Raw genomic sequence first — 26,983 nt, 5'->3', positions numbered from 1 at the left:
ACTATGCTCCAAATATTTAATCAACATGTGTTATGTGGGCAAAGAAGCTGGCAGAATATTTACATAAAAGCTTTCAAATTGCATTGTCAGAGCATGCTGTTGTTTACTTTTACAGTTGCCACTTTATTTTGCTTTAATTATTTTGGGGATGCCCCTTGTTTCACAGGAACCCTGAGGAGATGGAGTCTTGGATAAATAGAATGAACCTGGTGGCGTAGCCATGTTCTCTGGTGCTGTAAGGTAGCAACTCCACCGCCCCTCCATTTTCCCCAGCAACTTTTGATCGGTTCACATCCAGAAGGTAGGTAACCAGGTAACGCCTAACCTTCCACTAGCCTTTTGCGGGATCTTGTGAAGGACCAGCCACCACAACCAAGAGATGACCTCACAGGTAGGCACAATTTTCCATGCCTGCACAATCAGATTGAATGCTGTAGGTCCTAAATCCCCTCCGTAGCCACAGGATCAGGATCTGCAAGAGTTATAAGAGGGGACTAGACTAAGTGGGACCCATAGGGTCCCATGTTCACACGGGAGGGCTGGTCCCCTAATGGATTATTCCACCTCTCCACCAATTCCTATCCCAGCCGCTAGTAAGGTATTGGGGCTGAAGGGACTTTTCATGGGATAGTGATTGCGGGCCAAATGGATTCAGGGGTGAGAGCTTCACTCAAACATTTTTTTGGCAGCTCACTAATGCGACACTTTCACGGCTATTTTGAAATCATTTCATGGGAAGGCTACCAAATCATTTGCAGTTTCATGACTTCAAGCGGGGGCAAGGTCACCGAATTCAAGTGCAGTTTCACACACCACTTCAAGCAGAGAGGGCCACAAACTAAACCACTCACAGGGTGCAGGTAAGTGGCAGTTTCAGCGTTTCAAGCAGGGTATCTAAAATCAATATACAGTAAGGCCAACACAGGAAGTTTCGTACCATTTCAAGCAGGGTAACACCACCAACACACCACATAAACACCACACTCACAGTTCAGTAGACATACAGTGTGTTCAGTCGATTCACAGCCCAGACAGTCATGACCTCTCCCTCCCCCATCTTGCAGAGACTGAGCCACACCCATTTTCCGGGTTTTATAATCGCTCCCCCCTCCCACCGAAAGGGGTGTGGCTTTCATGGCGTGATTGACAGGAGAGAGATTCTCAACATTTTTTTAAACACTAATGACACTTTTATTTTTCATTGATGGGAAGAATCCTCTGCACCTGATAAGCGGAGGGGGACTGAGTAAGATGACCTAAAATCACAGCAGTAAGTGGTAGCGTTTTATCTAAAATCAATATACAGTACAAACAGGAAGTTGTCAAGTTAACACCACCAACAACCATTTGCAGTGCAGCATTTCAAAGCAGTTACCACCACCGGTAACCTGGGAGACAGTAAGATGGCCAAAATCACAGCTGTAAGTGGCAGCGATTTTTCAAAAATCATGGAACAGAAAAACAGGAAGTGGTCAAGATCTTACTTTTAGTAATATAGATATACAGTAGTCCGCTGCCTTAAAAAGGCAGCCAGCAGCATGAGTGACCCACACCACCCTGGCCACGCTCTCATTTCATTCCTGCCAGGGGAAGAAGGTATAGGTGCCTGAAAACCTCTTTCAGTTTTGCACGTGACAATAAAGATCCCATTGGTCAGCAAATGGGGGGGGGGGCATATGTTGGGTAACTAGCCCCTGTATGAGGGCAAATCTTCATAGGAACAGACCAGTGCAACAGGCAGGACTTTAACAGAAAATTGTTTCAAGCAAGAAATGGAGTCAACACCTTCTGCCGACCTTTTGCATCTTTCAAATCTCTGAAACGCCCGACCTTAGCCTAAGATAACATGCAATTCCAATATTTTTTTACTTTAAGACCAAGTGTTCTGGCAGCACTGGTTTGGGATGTAACCTTTATTCCTAACTCCCAATGCATCACAGTGAAAAGAGTGGATGCTGCCTGCTTTAAAATGCCCACCCTGGATAGTGCATTGAAAATTAGCCCCTGCACTTTATATTAACATCAGGCAGGCATCGCTCAGCACAGGTTGAGACTAACTGTAGTTCATAGATCCCTTCATCTCTAATCTGAAGTGACTGCAAAAATTGCTTCTTATGCTTAATTTACACACTGCAATTGGGCAGAAATGATATGGTTTTGAGACCAAGGGCAAACCTCAGCCCAGGACTTTGTGCTCAGTTTTAGTTTAGTTTAGAATAGTTTTGAGATACAGCATGGGAACAGGCCTTTAGGCCCATCGAGTCACGCTAACCATCAACTAGCCGTTCAAACTAGTTTTATGTTATTCCACTTTCGTATCCACTCCCTACACACTATTTGCAGAGGCCAATTAACCAACAAACCCACACGTCTTTGAAATGCAGGAGAACACAAGAGCAGGTGGACGAAAACCACAAGGTCGCAGGGAGAACGTGCAAACTCCACACAGACAGCACCTGACGACAGTATCAAATCCGGGTCACTGGTGCTGTGGGGTAGCAGCCCTACCAGCTGTGTTTCTCTGGATTGAGGTTTAAATACACAGAGTGAGCCACGGCTGACAAGAAGTGTCACGACCTGAAACATCGCCTCTCCATAGATACTGCCTGGCCTGTTGTGTTCCTCCAGCTCTTTGGGTTTTGCGTAAGGTTCCAGCAACTGCAATTCATTTGTCTCCTCTCTTCCTGTACTGTCACAGAAAAGCAAATCAGATGAACAGTTTTTTGAGTTTGACTGCAATAATGAGTGTCAGAGCCCACAGACTGATAAGTGAACACTGATTTATTGTCTGATAATTGCATGGAGTCTGTTCCTTCAAGCCTCTTCCCCCAATAATCTCATCAATCTTCATCGTATTTAAGCAAAAACATATAGAAACATAGAAACATAGAAAATAGGTGCAGGAGTAGGCCATTCGGCCCTTCGAGCCTGCACTGCCATTCAATATGATCATGGCTGATCATCCAACTCAGTATCCTGTACCTGCCTTCTCTCCATACCCCCTGCTCCCTTTAGCCACAAGGGCCACATCTAACTCCCTCTTAAATATAGCCAATGAACTGGCCTCAACTACCTTCTGCGGTAGTCCTAAAATATTTCCCCCTTATCCTTAAACTGTGACCCCTTGTTCTGGACTTCCACAACATCGGGAACAATCTTCCTGCATCTAGCCTGCCCAACCCCTTAAGAATTTTGTAAGTTTCTATAAGATCCCCCCTCAATCTTCTAAATTCTAGCGAGTACAAACCGAGTCTATCCAGTCTTTCTTCATATGAAAGTCCTGACATCCCAGGAATCAGTCTGGTGAACCTTCTCTGTACTCCCTCTATGGCAAGAATGTATTTCCTCAGATTAGGAGACCAAAACTGTACGCAATACTCCAGGTGTGGTCTCACCAAGACCCTGTACAACTGCAGTAAAACCTCCCTGCTCCTATACTCAAATCCTTTTGCTATGAATGCTAACATACCATTCGCCTTCTTCACTGCCTGCTGCACCTGCATGCCTACTTTTAATGACTGGTGTACCATGACACCCAGGTCTCGTTGCATCTCCCCCTTTCCTAATCGGCCACCATTCAGATAATAATCTACTTTCCTGTTTTTGCCACCAAAGTGGATAACCTCACATTTATCCACATCATACTGCATCTGCCATGCATTTGCCCACTCACCCAGTCTATCCAAGTCACCTTGCAGCCTCCTAGCATCCTCCTCACAGCTAACACTGCCCTCCAGCTTTGTGTCATCCGCAAACTTGGAGATGTTGCATTCAATTCCCTCTTCCAAATCATTAATATATATCGTAAATAGCTGGGGTCCCAGAACTTAGCCTTGCGATACCCCACTAGTCACTGCCTGCCATTGTGAAAAGGACCCGTTTACACCTACTCTTTGCTTCCTGTCTGTCAGCCAGTTCTCCATCCACATCAATACTGAACCACCAATACTGTGTGCTTATATCAGTAACAATAAGCAATGCAAGAATAATTTAATTTCATTTGATGGCCATGCTCTAATTAATAAATAGGATAAATCAAGCACTTTAATTTGTAAAACGAGGGGAAATGTCTTGAATTCAAGGCAGCAGAATGTAAACTCTGGAGGGAAACAAGAGCATCCTTCAGAGTTTCATAGAACAGGCAGGTTCTTTATTATGTATCAAGTTTGCCTCTCTTTATGTGACAGATAATATTGAAGGTTATTCTAGCATATAACTAATAAGGAATTAATCAGGAAAAAGTAAAAAATTGACTGAGAGTGTGATGTCATCAGCCCAAGGTGGTTCCAATTACGTGCTGACTCCTTTTCCTCAATCATCCTTCTCCATTCTTGTTTAAATTCATTCAGTCGTTTTAGTTCAAATGTGTTGCAGTTGATTGTTAACACTCAACTATTCATCAGCCTTCTACCTCCTGTGGTTTATAATGACACGCTTGATGCAAGCACATGGTTCTTGATGGTGTAACACGGAATAGATGTGTGAATGGAATCAGACAACCTGAAACAGTGTGGAGCAGTGGTAGAGTTGGCACAGTGGCACAGTGGTAGAGTTGGCACAGTGGTGGTAGATTTGGCACAGTGATAGAGTTGGCACAGTGGCACAGTGGTAGATTTGGCACAGTGGTAGAGTTGGCACAGTGGCACAGTGGTAGAGTTGGCACAGTGGTAGAGTTGGCACAGTGACACAGTGGAACAGTGGTAGAGTTGGCACGGTTCAACAGTGGTAGATTTGGCTCAGTGGTAGACTTGGCACAGTGGCACAGTGGTAGATTTGGCACAGTGACACGGTGGAACAGTGGTAGAGTTGGCACGGTGGAACAGTGGTAGAGTTGGCACGGTGGAGCGGTGGTAGAGTTGGCACAGTGACACGGTGGAACAGTGGCAGAGTTGGCACAGTGACACGGTGGAGAGGTGGACGAGTTGGCACGGTGGAGCGGTGGTAGAGTTGGCATGGTGGAACAGTGGTAGAGTTGGCACAGTGACACGGTGGAACACTGGCAGAGTTGGCACAGTGACACGGTGGAACAGTGGTAGAGTTGGCACGGTGGAACAGTGGTAGAGGTGGAACAGTGGTAGAGATGGCACGGGGGGGGGCGGGGGCGGGTGGGGGGGGGGGGCGGGGGGGGGGGCGATGGCGGGGGGGGGGGCAGAGGCAGCGGCGGCTGGAACAGCGGCAGCGGCGACCAGAACTCAGAGCTGGGGCGACGGCAGCGGTGGCCTGGCCCGCGCTGTTTTTTATACTCACAGCTCCAGGTAATCCCTCCTCGCTCCAACAGCTCCCCGGGCCTCTTAATTTTATTTTTAAAAATTATTCAACAATTTTTTTGCGCCCCTAAAAATTTAGCGCCTGGGGCAACTGCCCCACTGGCCCCCCCCACGCTACGCCACTGACCTCATCTCATCAAACCCCTCATGAAGGTGAATGCAGTCATGGTTGGTAATCCCAAAGTTAAATCCCTCAAACAAATATTGCTGCTTGTAACTAATCCTGTATCATATGAAGAATACATTAAGGCAGCAAAACTGAAGGTCATCAGCCTGAAGTGCTAACTCTCCTTCTGTCTCCACAGATGCTGCCTGATCGGCTGAGTATTTCCGGGTTTTATTAACTATTACCATTTCTGTAATGAATGATTCACCCTCTGATTTGCTCTATTTTTTGCTATGTTACTAAGGATAGCTTTAGTAACTCTTATTGCTGATATTACGAGTGTTAGTTACTAACCTCTCATCTTTAACACTCAAAGAGTACTGAGAAAAAACAATCAACTAGGTTTTCCTTTCCTGCCAGTTTCTAGCTGACAATTTATTTTGGCAAATCAGTCACTGTGTAGGATGTATGAATGTTCAGCTATTGATTCGTGACTGCTGAACGGAAATATGAGGAGAGGTTGAAAACCCAGGGAACTGCAGATGCCGGTTTGCATGGCAAGGCACAAAGTGCTGGAGTAACTCAGTGGGTCAGGCAGCATCTGTGGAGAACATGGATAGGTGATGTTTCAGGCCCTTCTTCAGACTGGTTGACTTGAAGAGGTTGACTGGGGTGGGATGAAAGGGTGTTGAAGGCAACACCCCCCATCAACTTTAAAAGGTTACCTGCTGAAACACTTGAACTTCTGGAACCTGTAGGGTTTCAGACGAAGAGTCTGGGTGTTAAATCATCTCCAGCACTCTTCATGGGCTATAGGCTGAAGTAGACCGAGTAAGATTTAGGAGCAGAATTAGGCTATTCGACCCGTCGAGTCTGCTCCATCATTTGACCATAGCTGATCTATTTTCTCTCTTAAATCCATTCCCCACCCTTTCTTCCAGTAACCTTACTAATCAAGAACCTATCAATCTCTGCTTTAAAAATACACAATGACTTGGCCTCCACATCTGTCTGTGGGAATGAATTCCAGTTCCCCCACCCTCTGGCTAAGGAAAGGTTTGTGGGTTAGTTGGCCTTTGTAAATTACCTCTAGAGTGGATGCATGAGGAGTGAGATAATATAGAACTAGTGTGAATGGGTGATCGATGGGCGGTGTGGACTCGGTGGGCCGAAGGGCCTGTTGCCATGTGGTTCCATCTCGTGAATCTTCTTTGGCGAACCTCAATCTCAAGAATCTTCCACACTAGGTAGGGAGACCAAACCCAATCATATTGTTCTGGCTACTGAAAATAAAATGCCGCAGATGTTGGGAATCTGAAATAAAACTAGAAAATACTAGAAATACTCAGACAGCATCTGTGCAAAGATAAATAGTTAGTTGTTCAGGTGAGAATCCTTCACCAGAGTTGAATATACGTAGAACATAGAACAGTACGGATTACAAGTCTCTATAATTTCAATACAAGAGCAGCACGGTAGTGCAGCGGTAGAGTTGCTGCCTTACAGAGCTGGAGACCCGGGTTCGATCCTGGGTGCTGTCTGTATGGAGTTTGTACGTTCTCTCTGTGACCGCGTGGGTTTTCCCTGGGTGCTCTGGTTTCCTCCCACACTCCAAAGATGTGCAGGTTTGTAGGTTAATTGGCTTCTGTAAATTGTTCCTAGTGTGTAGGATAGAACTAGTGTATGGCTGATAGCTGGTCGGGCGGACTCGGTGGGCCGAAGGGTCTGTTTCCATGCTGCATCTCTAAACTAAACTAAACTAAAAGTACAGAACAGGAACAGCCCCTTCGGCCCACATGATGCCAAGATGCTAATCTTGCCTGCTTGCACAATGATCTACATTCCTCCATTTTCTGCATGAGGCTAAGTGTTTCCAGCATTTACTACTTTTTATTACAATATTCCAAGTGTATTCTCCTGTGGGTCCTGTATAACTGCAGTATATCCTCATTGGATTTACCGGCATTGTTTGTTTCTGACCTGTATTATTTGCCTGCCATTTTTTTCTTCTCTGGGAAATGGCAGCTGCCTTCCACACAGCTAATTGTGTACCCTGGCACTTCATGCAAGCGCTGTAATTCAGCTCCAGTTGCTTCCGCTCCCATTAGTGACAGCTTGTGCTATCCTGCTACCCAAGTGTAGATACCAGTTGAGTTGTTGGCTGCATCCTACCTGCTTCTGAGGCTTCAGCATATGGCGTTGCCATGGAAACATGACTTGACATGCCGTAATGTGTGAATTTTCCAGCATTGCATTACAAATTGCACCCACTGCTGCGATACTGCCAGCTGCCCTTAAAACAACAATGGGAACCGATTTAATAATAATTTCAAACACTGGGGCTAAATTTTGGTCTTGAATTCCCACGCCCTTGTTTTATTGCTTTGCATCTTAGTCATCGAGTTGTACAGAGCAAAAACAGGCCCTTCGGCCCACCAAATCCATACTGACCTTTTCCCCCCATCTAACCTTATTGCATTCCCATGCCCTGATTTTATTGCTTTGCACCTTGTATGGTGCAGAAACAAGATGTTGGCCCACCACATGCATACCACTATTTTTCCCATCTAACCTAATTGCATTTCCATGCCCTTATTTTACTGCTTTGCACTTTCGAATCATAAAGTTGCATGGGGCAGAAACAGGCCCTTCAGAACACCACATTCATACCGACATTATTCCCCATTTAACCTAATAGAATTTTCCTGCATCAGGTCTGTATCCTTATGGGCCATGCCTATTTAAGTGCCTGCCTAAATGTGTCTTAAATGGAGTTATTTTGTCCGATTTCAACACCACCTCTGGCAGTGTGTTCCAGAAAGCAGCTACTATCCGTGTAAAAAAAACTCTCCCCGCAAATCTCTGATTAAACTCCCCCCTCTTGGGGCGGCACAGTGGTGCCGCAGTCGAGTTGCTACCTTACAATGCCAGAGTTTAATCCTGACTACAGGTGCTGTCTGAACGGAGTTTATACGTTCTCCCCGTGACCGCGTGGGTTTTCTCTGGGTGCTCTGGTTTCCTCCCACACTCCAACGACATACAGGTTTGTAGGTTAATTGGCTTCGGTAAAGATTGTAAATTGTCTCTAGTTAGTGTGTGGGGATCGCTGGCCTGTTTCCATGCTGTATCTCTAAACTAAGCTAAACTCTCACCTTAAGTCAATGCTCTATGTTTTTGATATCCTAACCATGGAGAAAGATTCTGGACATCAACCCTTTCTGTTCCTTTTACAATTGCATATATCTCAATCACCTCATTCACAGCCCCCTCCAATCCAGGGAAAACAAGCCCAACCCATTTAATCTCTCTCTATAACTGAAGTCTCCAATCCAGACATCCCATGGTGACTTTTCTCTGCACTCTCTTCAATGCAACCACTTCCTATAGAGTGGAAACCAGACCTGCGCACAATACTCTAAGTGCGGTTTAACCAGAGTTCAGGAACATTGTAAGATAATGTGCCAATGTTTATATTTTATGCCTCGATTTATGAAGGCTTCACCACCCTATCAACCTGCGTTGACATTAGGACCAGAACGCCATCTATCCATGTTCTCCAGAGATGCTGCCTGACCTGCTAGGTTAATCCAGCACTTTGTGTGTAAAATAAAATCAACATAACTTAGCACCTTCCATTTACTGTGTATCTATAACCATATGTATTCAACTTAGAATAAAGAAAAGCTTTGGAACAAGTCCTTTGGCCTGCAATGTCTGTGCCGAACATGATGACAAGGTAAACTAATCTCATCTGTCCGCACATGATTAATAGCCCTCAATTCCCTGCATATCCATTTGCCTATCAAAAAGTATCTTAAATGCCACCCTTGTATCTGCCTCCACCAGTACCCCACTGGCAGCGCATTCCAGGTATCAAACACTTGCCTTGCACATCTCCTTTAAACTTTGCCCCTCTCACCTTAAAGTTATGCCCTCAAGTCTTTGATATTTCCACCCTGGAAAAAAAAGGTCTGATTCCCCACCCTATCTTTGCCTCTCATAATGTTCTATACTTCTATCCTCTCAACTCCAATGCCCCAGATAAAACAATGCCAGTCTCTGCTTATAGCTAAAACCCTCTAATCCAGGAAGGTGTCAGGAGTTATACGGAGAAGGCAGGAGAATAGAGTTGAGAGGGAAAGATAGATCAGCCATGATTGAATGGTGGAGCAGACTCGATGGGTGGCATGGCCTAATTCTGCTCCTATAATTTATGAATTAATGAACATGAAGCGTTCTGATTTAAAAAAAAAGCATCATCTCTCACTACCTGTTTTTAAGTTGCATCTGTCCATGCTCTCTACCCAACTGTACATGCCACTGTAGGACAGCCTTCCCCATTATCTGTAGCACCACCGTTTTGTGTGGTTTGCAACTTGTTAATCATACTTCCCACATCCACATCCAAGTCAATAATATATATCACAGGGGTTCCAGAGCCGATCTCTGTGGTAAATTGCAGGACACAGACTTCCAATCAGAAAAGTATTCTTCTACCACTACCCCCTGCCTTATCCTAGTGCGTTTCAGTGCTTAGGTCTAGCTGTTTGCCTAGCAAAGGTTTTAAATATAATGAAGCACAAACATGTTGGGCCTGCCTAGAAAGTACTTATGGCTGTTAGGAGAAGAGCACTTAGTGTTTTTTTAGGAAAGAGGGCAGCTGGAAAATCAGAAGTGGTGATAATTTTACACCTCTTGGTCAGAGGTGCCCGATTTCAATGTTTCAAGTAGGTGTTAGATTACTGTGAGAATGTGTTATATTGCCTTTTCGAGGTTCTGCTGAATTGTGAAACATCTTGCAAGTTTAAGTTCAAATCACAGTGGCGCAGCGGTGGAGTTGCTGCCTTACAGCGCCAGAGACCCAGGTTCAATCCTGACTGTGTGTTCTCTCTGTACGGAGTGTGTACGTTCTCACTATGACCATGTGGGTTTTCTCCGGGTCCTCCGGGTTTCCTCCCACATTCCAAAGACGTGCAGGTTTGTAGGTTAATTGGCCTCTGTAAATTTTCCCTCCAGTGTCAAGGATAGAACAATTGTATGGGTGATCATATTTGGTGTGGCGGCGAAGACTCTTTTTCCACACTGTTTCTCTAAACTCTGTTAGGAGGACATTCTGTCTTTTGACCCTGTGATAGCTCCAAGCTTTGCATTCCTATTAGTCCCACTCCTTCGCTCTTGCCCTCTGGCCTTGCTAACTATTCTCTCCAAAGTCCCTGTTCAATTACCTTTTACTACTCACTTACAGGCAATGAATTCCATTCACTATCTGTCTTTAAAAAATACATTCTCTTTATATATTTGGCCCAAACGTTTAAATTCCTGCCTCCTGACCCATCAGTCCGCCACTCATGGGAACATTCCTTCTCTTCCCGATATAATGTAGTTACAATCTTATCCATCCCAATCTATTCTCTGATCCACTTAGGGAAGAGCAACTCCGTCATCTGCAGTCTAATCCTGTGGCTGAACCCCAAGCCACAGAAACATGAAAAACAGCAAGTTGCCTTTATAAGTTAACTTCTGTGTATTTCAATGCACATTTCAAAGATAGGGAACGATTTGGTTCATCAAACCAGCGCTTGCTCATTAGAATACTGTGTCCAATTAGTCTTGCCACCTTCTTCTATCCCAGGAGACCAAAGAGACAGTAGAGTGGCACGGTGTCACGGTGATGGAGTTGCTGCTTTACAGCGCCAGACATCCGGGTTCGATCCTGGCTACGTGCTGTATGTACGGAGTTTGTACGTTCTCCCTGTGACCGCGTGATTTTAATCCGGGTGCTCCGGTTTCGTCCCACACCCCAAAGACGTAGAGGTTTGTAGGTTCATTGGCTTCTGTAAATTGTAAATTGTTCCCAGTGCGTAGGATGACGCTAGTGTACGGGTGATCGCTGATCTACGTGAACTCAGTGGGCCGAAGAGCCTATTTCTGCGCTGTATCTCCAAAGTCTGAAGTCTAAAGCCTGCGGATGCTGGAATCTGGAGCAAAAACACAAACTGCTAGAGAAGCTCGGGGATCAAGCAGCCAGATGGAGGCAAAAGGATACTGGGCATACAGGACAAAAGGACACAGTGTACAGGGTCTCAACTCGAAATGACAGCAATTCCCGTGCCTCCCTATACTGTATAATAAAGATTTTAGAGATACAGCATGGAAACAGGCCCTTCAGCAAACCGAGTCCACGCTGACCAGCGATAACCCTGCTATCACCACTATCCTACACACCAGGGACAATTTAACCTACAAACCTTTACGTATTTGGACTATAGGAGGAAACTGGAGCACCAAGAGAAAGCCCACGTGGTCGCAAAGAGAACGGGCAACTCCGCACACACAAGCACCTGTAGTCAGGATTGAAACCGGGTCTCAGGGGCTGTAAATCTTTCCCTTCAACCTGTGTCCTTTGGTTCTTTATTCCCCTACTCTGGGTAAAAGACCCTGTGCACATTGTCGGTATTTAAAATGATCAAACATTGCATGGTTTTAGAAGGTGCCATTAGAAATGAAGCAGCTTCACCCAGTCACCCTACACTTGTTTTAATTTTTTTTGTCGATTATTTTGATGAGTGTAATGATTTTCTAATTGAATTCTCTGCCGCAGGAAGACCAGATGAAGTCGCATGAGGCCAAGCTGAAGCAGATATCCACTGAACTCACTGAGCACCGCTCCTACCCACCCGACAAGAAGGTCAAAGCCAAGGAAATTGATGAGTACAGACTGAAGGAACACTACCTGGAATTTGAGGTAGGTTCTGTAATAAAGCGTTCTGCACTGTCTCTTCAAGACAACCACGCAATAAATACTTTTTAGTTTTGAGATACAGCGCGGAAACAGACCCTTCCGCCCACCGAGTCTGCACCGATCTGCGATCCCTGCACATTTACACTATCCTACACACACTTGGGACAATTTACACATACACCAAGCGAATTAACCTACATACCTGTACGTCTTTGGAGTGTGGGAGGAAACCGAAGATCTCGGCGAAAACCCACGCAGATCACGGGGAGAATGTAGAAACTCTGTACAGACAGCACCCATAGTCGGGATCGAACCCGGGTCTCCGGTGCTGCAAGCACTGTAAGGCAGCAACTCTACCGCTGCGCTTCCTCGGCCGGTGACCATGGGGTGAGAAGCAGCGAAGGCAACAAATGAGGAAAGATATGTAAAGTTAACTATATTCACATATTGACTATTTGACTGCCACAAAAAAAACCCTCAGTAACACAAGTTTGTGAATGTAATTGCTGCATATTTCATGAGTTCTAAATAGATTTAGGCCTTTCAATCGTGGCTGATCTATCTTTCCCTCTCAACTGTATTCTCCTGCCTTCTCCCCATAACCCCTGATATCCTTACTAATCAAGAATTTGTCAACCTCTAAAAAAATATTAATTTGCAACCTTCAGCGTTTTTCGACCATTCTTCTGGAATTACACCTCCACCCCATTATTTTATTAGAATGTCTCTTTAAACTTATTAGCATGAGCACACTTTGGGTCACTTGCTTGAACTTCTCCTGGGACAGCTCATGATTAGACAGTGACTGACTCTCTTTGCCCATAGTGGCCTCCCCACATGAATCCGGATCCACATTTAAGTGGCCGGTCCTCTGAAATGGCTCCAAAGGTCACTTGGATGTATCTAAAACATTGAGTTCTATGGAAGCATCTTTATCCCGTATTGCAGTGGCTGAGCATAGGGTCAAATGTTGTTCAATATTTCCAGATCTCCTTTGATGAATGATGCACATTTTCTTAACATTTTCTTATGAAAATGATTCCCTTGAGTTGAATTGTCAGGTGGATGTCAATCTAGATCATTCTATTTCTTAATAAATCTGAACGTTTTCACATGTGATATATATCAAAAATTATTTGTTATGAACAGACCTCCCCCCGACTACCAATCGCAAACTTATCGAATTCCTTCTTGTCTGAAGAAGGGTTCCTCCCCAAAACGCCACCCATCCTTTTTCTCCACATTGTTGGCTGACTCGCTAAGTTACTCCAACACTTTGTGTCTATCTACAGAACTTCTTGTGTTTTAATGCCGAATATACTAATGTATAGAACCATAGGCGTATTGTTAAGCCCCTGTCCCACTTAGGAAACCTGAACGGAAACCTCTGGAGACTTTGCGCCCCACCCAAGGTTTCCGTGCGGTTCCCGGAGGTTGCAGGTGATTGCTGGAGATTTCAGGTAGTGGAAGCAGGTAGGGAGACTGACAAAAACCTCCGGGAACCACACGGAAACCTTGGGTGGGGCGCAAAGTCTCCAGAGGTTTCCATTCAGGTTTCCTAAGTGGAACAGGGGCATTAGATATACATTCTACAACAAAGTAGCCAACATGTCCAAAGGAGTATAAACATAGGGAAGGAAAGTTTTCTTTGGTTTATTCAAAGACTCCGGTTTATTCAAAAACAGCACCGTGGCACAGCGGTAGAGTTGCTGCCTTACAGCGAATGTAGTGCCGGAGCCCCGGGTTCGATCCTGACTACGGGTGCTGTCTGTACGGAGTTTGTACGTTCTCCCCGTGAACTGCGTGAGTTTTCTCTGAGATCTTCGGTTTCCTCCCACACTCCAAAGATGTACAGGTATGTAGGTTGATTGGCTTCGTAAATATAGAAATTGTCCGAAGTGAATATAGGATGGTGTTAATGTGCGGGGATCGCTGGCCGGCGCGGACGCGGTGGACTGTAAGGGCCTGTTTCCGCGCTGTATCTCTAAACTAAACTAAACTAAACTAAGGGGCAGCACAGTGGTGCAACGGTAGAGCTGCTGCCTTACAGTTCCGCAGATCCAGGTTCGATCCTGACTACACGTGCTGTCTGTAGGGGTTTGCATGTTTCCTGTGACCACATGGGTTTTCTCCAGGTGCACTGGTTTCCTTCTGTATTGCAAAGATTTGTTAGTTGGTTCTGTAAATTGTCGCTGGTGTGTTGGTTAGAATAAATGTATGGATGGCTGTTGGTTGGTGTGGGCCGAAGGGCCTGTTTTTACGCTGTATCACTAAGCACTAAACTAAAGTATTAAACTAAATAAATACCCACTGTGCTAACGATATTAATCTGGGATGCTTTATTGAATATACATAATTCTAAATTCTCACAATAGGAAAAAGATGTGTTTATCTGCACAGAGGACTACTCAACGCCCTTCCCCCCAAAACAAGTTGGTGAAGGGTCAGAATTCACCACAGAATCCATCCCCATTAGTTCAGCATTAGAGTCATAGAGTCAAAACATCACACAGCACAGACACAGGCCATTCAGCCCAACTTGACTATGCCAACCAAGATCCCCATCTGTGCTAGTTCCACCTGCCTGCGTTTGGCCCATAAACATCTAAACTCTTCCTATCCATGTGCCCGTCCAAATGCCTTTTAAATGTTGTTATAGTACCTGTCTCCTCTGGCAGCTCATTTCACATACCCGCTACCCTCTATATGAAAAAGATGCCCCCTCAGGTTCCTATTAAATCAAACCAATGTTCTCTGGTTCAGGATTCCCCTTCTCTGGGGAAAAGACTCAGCATTCACCCTATCTAGTCCCCTCATGAATTTATACACAATGCTTAATGTGACAATCCTGTCTATTAACTGTCCCTTATTTCCCTTGAAAAGATGCATGGTAAAGGTGCTGAATAGCTTGCTAGAGGACATGAGGGGGCATTGGTCTTCAATATCCCTTTAATCCAACCAGGACTCATATTTAGACTGGGCAAGGTAAAGAGAGTAGATTAATAAAACATTAATGTTTGAGATATGATTAAATGCCATTTCATAACGAGTAATACTGATACGAGATTTTCATTCTAAATTATTGATCAATTGAATTTAACCTCCACAGCTGCCTGTTGGAATTTGAATGTGTCTCTAAATCGTTAGTCTATTCCCGGGAATTAGCTGTCAATAAGTTTTGATGAAGTAGAGAATGCTATTTTGAGATAGCATTCATTATACACAAACCATTAATTTCTGGATTCCACACAGTGGGGGCAGCACGGTGGCGCAGCGGTAGAGTTGCTGACTTACAGACACATCAGAGACCCGGGTTCAATCCTGACCACGGGTGCTGACTGTACAGATTATGCACGTTCTTGCTGTGTTCATCGGTTTTCTCCGGGTGCTCCATTTTTCTCCCACATTCCAAAGATGAGCAGGTTTGTAGGTCAATTGGCTTTGATAAAGTCCCTCTCGAGTGTAGGATAAAAGCAGTGTATGGATCGCTGATCTCTGTAGGCTGAAAGGCCTGTTTTCATGCTGTATCTCTAAACTAAACACAGTGGGAAGGAGCACAGGCATTTTGGCAAAAGGGTCATGAGGAGCTTTGGACCCGGCAAGTTTACATTTCGCTTAAGATTATTGTTTACTTGAAGCCCCACAACACAGCCTAGAATGGAAACCATGCCCAATTTTACCTCCTACACTTCTTATTAAAAGTTAACCTTGTAGACCTTGCCGTCTCCTTAGGATATTGTCTTCAATAATCAAACTGCAATTAGAGAATGCAATTTAAATTGGACTTTGAAAAATGGGGAAGGACATTTAACACAATGTAATTTGCACATAAAAGAATTGAGCACAGGACTGTGAATATGAATATGAATCATGAATATGAGACAGCCACTTGCAGTTTGTTAGATTTACTTTGGATCTGCTGACCTTTTACTGTAGAATGGTGTTTGTGAAATGATCGACAGGGTGAATTCATAATTCTGGCAACCATTCATTTGAGTCAGACTGAAGGGCAAGAACTATAATCAGCCGAGCATTAGCCATATGATGTTGTCGTGATGTTGCTTTGCGTTACAGTTTTTATTCGGATGAAAACTGAATTGACATTTTACTTGATGTACTGAAAGCAGAAGAAAAAACAACAACTTGCAATTGATGTTGTATTTTTGGTTCACTTGGAGATGTTGCTTACTCCAGATCATGGGATGTTACAAGAGGGTCCAACCAATTCAAAATTCAGCAGAGTTCCCACAGTCAAAGAATGGTAAATCCGTAGTCAGAGGGTGGAGAATCTGTGGACGTCATTGCCACAGACGGCCTTGGAGGCCAAGTCAATGGGTATTTTAAAGGCGGAGATTGACAGACTCTTGATTAGTACGGGTGTCAAGGGTTATGGGGAGAAAGGGGTTGATGGAAAGATAGATCAGCCATAATTGAATGGTGGAGTAGACTTGATGGGCCAAATGACAAATTGTCTCCATATAACTTATGAACTAATGAACACTCCGCCTCCTCCTCCTCGCTTCCTCAACCGAGCCAGAACCAGCTTCCCATTGAGGAGTTGGCCATCCATTGTTCACTACTCACTGTGGCCATCTGTGTGTCCCGGGAGCGCCTGCATCAGCCAACCTTGAAGGCACTTGAGACAATGCCCCGGTTCACCCTCCCACTGGCCCACACTCCTCACATCCGACGTCTCCAGCTCCCTCCCGTTTACGTTGTGTGCTGAGCATCTCCGACAAAAGGCACGATGCAACTTGTTCATTTTATAGCATTGGCTCAGGCTATGTGTGTGAATGGCATTACCTGCTTCACAAAGAAATATCGATGTCACCATACAGTGGTTTTCAGATTTATGAGTATAATCCCGGCACTGGGAGGTTGTACCAGATGGGCTCAATTAAGCCAGCAGTGAGGTGAACTGACGGAGTTCTTGAAAGGAAAAGCAAAAAACTCTGGATGCTGGAAATCTGAAATAAAACAAAAAACTTTGGGAACACTCAAAGGTCTGTCAGAATCTGTGGAGAGAAAAACAGAGTTAACATTTCAGATCAGAATCAATGAAGGGTTTAGATTTTCAAAGTGGTTTAGAGACACGGCGTGAAAACTATCGCCGACCAACAATCACCTTGTACAGTGGTTCTACCCTATGCTCTAGGGACAATTTACAGAAGCTAATTAACCTACAAACCTGCACGTCTTTGGGCTGTGGGAGGTAGCAAGAGCACCCGGAGAAAACCCACGCCATCACAAGGAGAACGTGCAAACTCCGTATAGACAGCACCCGTAGTCGGGATCGAACCCATGTCTCTAACGCTGTAAGGAAGCAACTTTACCACTGCGCCATTGAAAATGCCACCCTTTCTGGTCTTTCTGCTGATGCTGCATGACCTGCTGAAGCCTTGAAATAGTTCAATTGGATTAACGTACAGATATTGCCACTCGTGAGAAAGGTAGACATTAGGCCCCATAGGAATGTAATGGCCACCAATTAATAAATAAAGTCAGTAATTCAGCAGGAAATCTGTCAACCAAAGAGTGATAAAGATGCAAGCACTCTAACAGAAAGAACAACTCTGGCGAGTAGTACAGGGTGCAGCTGGATAATGGCATGAGAACAACGAGAATAATATGACATGAATAACATATTACATTTTGTGTACAACTTCTTATTTTAAATTTAATAGTAAAAAAAACGAGTAAGAAAAGCAAGAAATAGAGAGAAAGAGAATATTATATAAAGTAGTGATATTATTAGTTCGAGAAGAAATAGAAAAGAAAGAGCCCATGGGGCTGTATAGCCCAATGGAGAAAACAAAGAAGTGAAGTGAGATAAGAAAAAAAAGAAGAATAAAGAAGAAAAAAGAGAAGTTGAAAGGGATATACCTACTTCATATCTTTACCCATCCCTCACCCGGTTCTGAAAACAGTTAATTTCTAAGTGGGCGTTTCCACATTTTCTTTTTTGTGCATATTGAAAATTTTTTAATATATATATAGTAGAGCAGTCTACAATGAATATAATCATGAATACAAATAATTCCTTTTTGGGTACAACTTCTTATTTTAATTTACTATAATAAAAAAACGAAGAAGAAAAGCATTCACCTAGAGAGAAAGAGAATTTTATATAAAGTAGTGATGCTGCCTATTAGTTACTCCGAGAAGAAATAGAAAAGAAAGAGCCCATGGGGCTGTATAGCCCAATGGAGAAAACAAAGAAGTGAAGTGAGATAAGAAAAAAAAGAGAATAAAGAAGAAAAAAGAGAAGTTGAGAGGGATATACCTACTTCATATCTTTACCCATCCCTCACCCGGTTCTGAAACAGTTAATTTCTAAGTGTGCGTTGCACCACATTTTCCTTCTTTTGTGCATATTTGAAAATTGGCAAATATATATCTAGAGCATTCTCCAGGAATCATGAATCGCGCAATACAAACAATGTCCTTTCCTTGGGTTAATTCATCTTTCCTGACTATAATAAACATCTCATATTTGGAAAGTAGACTAATGGAAGCATTCACCTTTCTGAAGAAGGATCCCGAACTAAAACTTTGCCTATCCATGTTCTCCAGTGATGCTGCCTGATCCGCTGAGTTACTCCAGCGATTTGGGTCTTTTTCTGTAAACCAGCATCTGCAGTTCTTTGCGTTTACACCTCCAGATTTATTACTCTCAAAGCACAGAGGCTTAGTTCATCTCAACATCACTGGAGAATATGGATAGGTGATGGGACGTGGAACTATGACTTAATTGATACATTGGAGTCAAGGTATCATCTCTTGGGTGTAGCTCCGTTAACTTCTCAATTTTCTCACCTTGTCAGAGAAAACCAGCTCGATTTATTACCTTTCTTTGATTTTCACCTCAATGAGGACGCTCAGACTATATTTGACCAGAATTTACTGGACTTCATCTTGCATTAAACGTTATTCACGTTATTCCCTATATCACGTGTCTGTCCACCGCGGTTGATTGTAATCATGTATTGGCTTTCCGCTGACTGATTAGCATGCAACAAAAGCTTTTCACTGTACCTTGGTACATGTGACAATAAACTAAACTAAACTAAACATTGGAGCACTGACTTTGAGGGGAAGCATATACCAGCTCTAGACTCCTGATAATCAGCAGACAAGTGCAAGCCACAAAGGTCCATTTGTTTGTATCAAAATCTATAGCTGTCTCCAGGGGCATCAGGGGGAATTATTCTTTGATTAATCTGAGCCCGAAGTGCAAACAGCAACATTAGTAATTATCAACATTTATTCAGCAGCTCCTTGATGCACTACAATGGTAATTAAGTTATTGACTGATGAGTTTGATAAAGGAATTGAATGCATGAAATTCTTCAGCATTATTAGAAGAACTGACACCATTTGTATTCCATGCAGCGGAGTATACCCGGCAATGAAGAAATCAGCTGTGGGTTTAGCGAGATGAATGATTGCTGGGTTGTGTATGTTCCTTTACAGCATTAAAATTAATTCCTTTCACATTTCCCTCTCTCTCAACTCCACGGATGAGAGCAGCAAAATGTATTACCGGTGAGAAGAGATTTGAAGATCCATTTGAAGATTTAAACTCATTTGAATAGAAGTTGCCACTTATTTTTATTAGTGTAGCTGCAACGTCACAATTCTTTCATTTTTATTCTTTAATAATTATTCTCTGGCGCACCATATTCAGCCTCACTTGTAGATATATTTAAGAGGGAGTTAGATGTGGCCCTTGTGGCTAAAGGGATCAGGGGGTATGGAGAGAAGGCAGGAACAGGATACTGAGTTGGATGTTCAGCCATGATCATATTGAATGGCGGTGCAGGCTCGAAGGGCCGAATGGCCTACTCCTGCACCTATTTTCTATGTTTCTATGTTTAGATAAAAGCCCAATCCAAACTCATTCTCATAGCAAAGATGCATTGAAGGCTTGGATATATAGTGGATGTGGAGAGGATGTCTCCACTAGTGGGAGAGTCTAGGACTAGAGGTCATAGTCTCCGAATTAAAGAACGTTCTTTTAGGAAGGAGATGAGGTGGAATTTCTTTCGTCAGCGGATGGTGAATCTGTGGCATTCATTGCCATAGAAGGCTGTGGAGGCAGTCAGAGGATATATTTAAGGCTGAGATAGATTGATTATTGATTAATACGGGTGTCAGAGGTTATGGGGAGAAGGCAGGAGAATGGGGTTAGGAGGGAGAGATAGATCAGTCATGATTGATTGGCGGAGTAGACTAGATGGGCTGAATGGCCTAATTCTGGGATCTCTATATCTGCTGGAGCTTTTCAACTAGGTTTCAGAACCTTGTTCTTTACACCACTCTTCTTATTGGTTCCATTGGACAGAATATTCTGGCTTCACTGGTCATCCGATTAAAATTTATTCATGCGATTGTCGCTAGCAAGGTTGGCCCTTAACACCCCATCCCTTATTGCTTGTGACTTTCTGCCTTACAGCGCCAGAGACTCAGGTACGATCCTGACTACGGGCGCTGTCTGCACAGAGTTTGTACATTCTCCCAGTGACAGCGTGAGTTTTCTCCGGGTGCTCTGGTTTCCTCCTACACAGCAAAGACCTACTGATTTGTGGGTTCATTGTCTTCTGTAAAAACAAAATGTCCTTGGTGTGTAGGATAGTGCTAGTGTATGTGGTGATCACTGGTTGGAGTCAACTCGGTGGGCCGAAGGGCCTGTTTCCACACTGTATCTCCAAAGTAAAATAATAGGGTGGCTTGAGTAATAAACAAAATGCCAGGTGAACTCAGCGGGTCAGGAAATCTGTGGGTGGAAATGGACAGACCATGTTTCAGGTGGGGGACCCTTCTTCAGACTTGTGATGGTCACATGTTATAGGAGCAGAATTACGCCATTCAGCCCATCAAGTCTACTCCGCCATTCAATCATGGCTGATTCATTTCTCACTCCTAACCCCATTCTCCTGCCTTCTCCCCATAACCTCTGACACCCGTACTAATCAAGAATTTATCTATCTCAGCTTTAAAAAGGGGTGGGAGATTGCAACCTTCACGTGGTCCGCCCTGTTTCGACAAATGCAATCAACCCGGCGTGCACAATCAAATAAGATCAAATAAAACAAGTTGCCCTACAACTTTAGGCTGTGCACGCCACACACAAGAAGAAGAAGAAGAAGAAGAAGAAGCCTTAAAAATATCCTTGGCCTCCACAGCTTTCTGTGGCAATGAATTTGCCACCCTCAGACTAAATAAATTCCTCCTCATCTACTTCCCGAAGAATGTCCTTTAATTCTGAGGCTATGACCTCTCGTACTAGACTCTCCCACTAGTGGAAACATTCTCTCCGCATCTACTCCATCCAAGACTTTCACTATTTGGTACATTTCAATGAGGTTCCACCTCATTCTTCTAAACTCCAGCGAGTTCAGGCCCAGTGCCATCAAACGCTCATCAAATGTTAACCACTCATTCCTGGGCTCATTCTTGTAAACCTCCTCTGAACCCTCTCTAGGGGGCCAGCACATCCTTCCTCAGATATGGTGCTCAAAATTGCACACGATACTCCAAATGCTGACCAGCTCATTAAAGAGCCTCCACATTACATCCGTGTTTTTGTATTCTAGCCCTCTTGGGAAGGTGGGGGTAAATGCAAGAGCTGGCTAATAATAGATGGATCCAGGTAACAAGAAGTTGATGTCAGTTGGGAGAGAGAAGGATGGAGATAGTATCCAAGGCCAGAGGCGATAAGTGGAGAAGACAAAGGAATGGGAATGGTGACATCTGATAGGCAATGAAGGCAGGGAGTGGAATGTAGACTCAGAGGGAGGGATGATGGGTAGATGGAACAGGGTCAGGGGAGAATAAAATTGGGGATATCCTGGGAAAGGAGGGTTGAACGTTAAGCAGGTGGAGAAGGCAGAGAGGGGAAATGAACTGGATTTAGAAAGAATGCCGGGTAAATGAGAAAGGGAGATGGGTGGCTGGAGGGAGTAAGGGTGCGGTGCAATGAGTTGGACCTTGTCAGAATCAAGAGTGTTTTATCGTCATATGTCCCTAACGGAACAATTGCATTCTTACTTGCTGCAGCACAACAGATATGTAAACATAGTATACCCATACTGTAAAACCCATAATAAACACCAAAATAAAGTTCAGCATATATATTAAAACGTACAAATAAATAGATATTGATAGTGTAAAAATAATGCTCCCATGTCCATAAAGTTCAGAAGCTTGTGGTCTTTATCATAGTTGGGAACATCACCACCAGCTCTTCAACCCACCTGCCAACCACCCCCACCCCCCGCCCGTTTAATACTCCAGTAATCTAATCACTGTGCCATCACAGTACAATGACTTTCTGATCTGACTCAAGCGCCTGGGATACAATTGCACAAGTGTTGTCGGCTGCCCCCTTCCCAGACATTGTTCATGTTTGAACCTTGAGACTATGTCTGGGCATCTTATTGAACCACAGTCGAGTGGCATCTTGTACTCAAGCATAAACTTACGAGTAGATGATCTCTCCTTACTCAACACTGTAGAGCAAGGGCCAATCATCCTGTCACCTAAACAGGACCCTACCTGTTTAGTTTGCACAAAATGGTGTGCATCAAATCAGCTTGGCGATGGCTTAAAGGCGAGAAGAAGTCGTGTTAATGGATTGTCCCAAAGTATTTCCTGAGTAACATCAATCATGGCATCTTCATCTCCCACGGTTGGAAGGTTTCATAACATGTCCCAGAATGATATAACATTTTAATAACTCATGTACCTCTGTTTGCAAGAGCATTATGATATAGCTGTTGCTACCTGATGAATGGATGCAGACGAAGATGGTAAAAGATAAGAGTATCAGTGGCTTAACCCTCATTCTTCAAGGGGGAGCAGATAAAGATGTTTTTGATGGTTACCATAACTACGTTGGAAGGCCAATATGCAGTATCTCTCCACTGCCATTGCAGCCCCTTAGTTCAGAGATACAGTCATAGCCCCCGGCTGGCCCTTGGCGATTGTCCCACCAATTGACCGTGCCGCCGGGTGATGCACCCACATCCTTGATTAGCACTACCCCGGTCCCCGCTCGCAAAGTCAATTTACAATTTTTCCGAGGCCCCGCTCCAGGAGCTCTTCGAAACCTGCAACTCTTTGGGAGAAGTGCCACCGAGAAGCCCCGAAAAGCGGTCTCCCCCCCAGGGAGCCCACGGGCTCGGCGGGTCGTCCACAGAAAGTAGAGAGCCTCCGACTCTCCGGCACAGCACCACAGCAGCAGCGCTCCTCCACCGCTCCGGACCCGGCCAGCTCCGCCACGGTGAGGTGAGTCGACACCTGAGTCCCCGGTCTCTTCCTGTTGGAGGCCGCTCCTCGTTGGTCGGGTCTCAGTGCAGGGAGAGATTCAAAAAGTTTCCCCCCCCCCCCCCACCCCACCCCCACCCCCCCCACACACACACACCCCCAACATAAAATAACAAACACTACATAAAAACACAGACAAAAATAATAAAAACGCGGACAGGCTGCAGAGGCCGCTGCTGGCCAGAGCCGCGCCGCCTACCGTTGATATAGCTGTTGCTACCTGATGAATGGATGCAGATGAAGATGGTAAAAGATAGAGTATCAGTGGCTTAACCCTCATTCTTCAAGGGGGAGCAGATAAAGATGTTTTTGATGGTTACCATCTACGTTCCGATGGATGCAGCCGACACCATTGCAGCAGCTTAGTTCAGAGATACAGTGCGGAAACAGGCCCTTCGGCCCACCAAGACCGTGCCGACCAATGATCACCCCATCCATTAGCACTACCCTCCCCACTCGAAACAATTTACAATTTTTCCGAGCCAATTAACCTATAAACCTGTACTTCTTTGGAGTGCAGGAGAAAGCTGGAGCATCCGGAGAGAACCCACGTTACCACGGGGAGAAAGTACAAACTCTGTACAAACAGCACCGATAGTCAGGATTGAACCCGGATCTCTGGCATTGTAAGACGGCACCTCTACCGGTGCGCCAACGTAATACCTTAATTAGTGAAGCCTTCTGTCCATGCACTCACTACCATGCCGTCTTTCTGTTGCAGAAAACTCGGTACGAGACCTATGTTCAGCTCCTGAAGGATGGGGGGCCCGAGATACTGAACAGCATGGAGAATGATGCCGCTGGGATGAAGAAGTCACACTCCAGCCCATCACTCAACCAAGAGATGCAACCCGTAAATGCAAAAGTCAAGCGCAATGTCTCGGAAAGAAAAGACCACAGGCCCGATACAGCCAACAACAAGCAGAAGTCTTAACTCCACAGCAGGAAGACATCTCCCAACCCCAGTCACCCAAACGTAACCAAGTGACGCAATCTGTGACTTGTATATTTTTGTGCAAAATATTATTTAGATGTCAACTTTTTGGTAACAGAAATTGTGAGTATGTGACTGATACGCTTGTCCTTCCTTTGCAGACACTCCAATAGTTTTTAATATATATTTTTTGGTTGTTTGTAGGTTGACTTTTTTTTTTAAATATTGCCTTAAAGAGACACACTCCTATGTGTTGGCCTGCTATTTTAGAAACTGTTAAAGGTCTTTCAGTCCAAGGTTTACACTAGGTGGCTATCAATGATTGCCAGCCTGCAAACAGGTATGTGTCATCTCCAAGCCAGGGAGATGGCACAGGCTGCATTTCAGTGACGTGCGCATATGAAGTTGGGAGCAAGGTGGCTGCTGTCATTTGCAGTTCTTTATTTTGTCATTTCTAATGGCTTAAATTATTTTAAGTTGTCAAACACTCACAAAAGAAAGTGGAGTGGAGTGAAGTGAAGATTTCTCTGGATGTTTTTTTATTTTGTAAAGAAACTTGGCTTTGTTCAGTGTAGCTTTCCTGAAATCGGCGAGAAGCATTTCTTTTGTGTGCTGTTGGCTGGGTCCTCGATTACTTCTCCTCTATGCAAGTGGAGGATGTAAACCCCTGAACTTTCCTACTCGCTCTGCATTTACCCTGCCTCCGTCCACCTCCAGCCGCCACCATCAATAGATCGCTCGGGGCCCACTGCCTTGAAGTGATTCCTGGGAAGCGGCCGTATCTGTATCCGCAAGCAGTTGGTGCTGCGAGGAGAGCAGCAGAATCTCCCTGTCGTTAACGCGTCAGCCACTTAGCGATAGTGTTACTTCAGCATTTAGTGACACCACGTGCCAGTGGCCCAGTCTCTCTGCACAGCCACCCCACGTAAAACAGCTGCTACTGAGCCATGAGGCTGTCGTCTTTCCAGTGTTAGGAAAACAAAATAGTTTGAAACACTTTCTGTTTTGACAGGATCACGTGGCTCCAATTCTACGCTTACTACGAATGCCAAACAAACTTGTTACCTGTATATGATGTTTCCTTGACAAGAATATAACAAATATATCAAAGGTACTATCTGAACCCTATTGATTGTATCTTTAAAAACTAGTATTTATAGTGCACTTTAAACAGGACACGTAGCTTGATCACTTGTTTTTATTGTTTTTTTTAAAGAATATGCGTTTGTCTTCCATTTTGTTGTTTAGTTCCAGGCACTTACACGCAGGCAAGTTCTGGGATCAGTCAGACAAGTTAATAGAGGCAGTGTTGTTGAAGAATTGATCAGACAGAGCGTTTGATTGAAGCAGGAAATTGCATTTTGCCCTGACAGCCAAAGCTGTAATTGAATTCCCATAGTAATGAGGCAGTAGTTTAACCATCGCCATGCCAATGAAGTAGGGGTCTCGCACCTGAAGGAAGAGCACAGCACTGTGCCTAATTGGGGACTCCATTTTTATCCCATCGAATGTGGAGAGCTCGTTTCTTTTCCATAAAGAAATGACATCACGCTCGCTTGGCAGAATGTCACTCATACCTTCTGCGTCTGCAGATAATAAACGGCTGGAATGGAATTTATAGTGAAAAGTGGTATCTGCTAAGTCATGCATTTTCAGAGGCAAATTGGTGTCTCTGCTCAGTGACATTTGGTATTTCTCTGTGCTGTTATGATATTTATTGATGTTCCTTGTTGCATCTCCACTCAGTTCTATAGTCCAGTGGATTTTTTTTAATGTTTTCTGTATATAATAGATTTACTGTACAACAGCATGCAGGAAGCTTACTTTCTGCTGCAAATGTTCCTTGTTTTTGCATGCTGTCCTCTTGGAGAGACAAGAGTTCACATCAATAAATTCTATTAGATGTTATATTGATTCCTGACTCTTGTTTACAAGGTAACTTCAAAGTTTTTCCTTCCAGTTGCTGCACTGCTGTCTGGTGCACTGTGTGAAAAGTCACGCAGGCTGGCACCGATGTACGAGAGAATGACTTGCAAAAGTATCATAACCTAACATTTGTACCGTCTCAAATTTGCAAGATCTCCCAAGACACATCAGTGGCGCAGCATTAGTGTTGCTGCATTACAGCGCCAGGGACCCGGGTTCGATCTTAACTATGGATGCTGTCTGTACGGAGTTTGTACATTCTCCCTACCTGTGACCGCGTGGGTTTTCTCCGGGTACTCCTGTTTCCTCCCACATTCCAAAGACAGGCACGTTTGTCGGTTAATTGGCATCTGCAAATTGTCACTAGTATGTTGGAAAGAACTAGTGTGCGGGTGGTTGTTGGTTGGCATGGACTTGGTGGGCCAAAGTGCTAGTTTCCACGCTGTTTCTCTAAACTAAACTGAACACATAAGCAATATCTATACTGAGCCACATAAACACATCATTAGGGCACATGGTTAGTCCAGAGGATTAAAATGCACTCTTGAGATAGGTGCAATTTACAGAGGCCATTTAACTTGCAAAACCACATGTCTTTGGAATCTGGGAGGAAGCAGATCACCCAGAGAAAACCCATGCGGTGACGGGGGAGAACATGCAAACTCCACAGAAACAGCACC

At 44.3% G+C, this 26,983-nt stretch overlaps 1 protein-coding gene across 1 annotated transcript; it reads left to right on the top strand.

Moving 5' to 3' along the window:
* The first annotated feature begins 11,944 nt into the window (after window positions 1-11,944).
* On the top strand, window positions 11,945-26,280 carry LOC129701182 (PH and SEC7 domain-containing protein 3-like). Its single transcript, XM_055642258.1, has 2 exons — window positions 11,945-12,118; window positions 24,165-26,280. Exons 1-2 carry the CDS (start codon window positions 11,984-11,986, stop codon window positions 24,375-24,377), a joined length of 348 nt encoding a protein of 115 aa, XP_055498233.1. The 5' UTR covers window positions 11,945-11,983; the 3' UTR covers window positions 24,378-26,280.
* The last annotated feature ends 703 nt before the right edge of the window (window positions 26,281-26,983 follow it).

Source organism: Leucoraja erinacea, chromosome 1, assembly GCF_028641065.1.
Source record: "Leucoraja erinacea ecotype New England chromosome 1, Leri_hhj_1, whole genome shotgun sequence".
In the NCBI taxonomy this organism is placed as follows: domain Eukaryota; kingdom Metazoa; phylum Chordata; class Chondrichthyes; order Rajiformes; family Rajidae; genus Leucoraja; species Leucoraja erinaceus.
This window is presented reverse-complemented; position numbering and strand designations above follow the sequence as displayed.

Coding starts and splice junctions, on each gene's coding strand:
- LOC129701182 (XM_055642258.1), top strand. CDS start 11,984: ATGAAGTCGCATGAGGCCAAGCTGAAGCAGATATCCACTGAACTCACT. Junction 12,119..24,164: donor AACACTACCTGGAATTTGAG/GTAGGTTCTGTA, acceptor TTTCTGTTGCAG/AAAACTCGGTACGAGACCTA.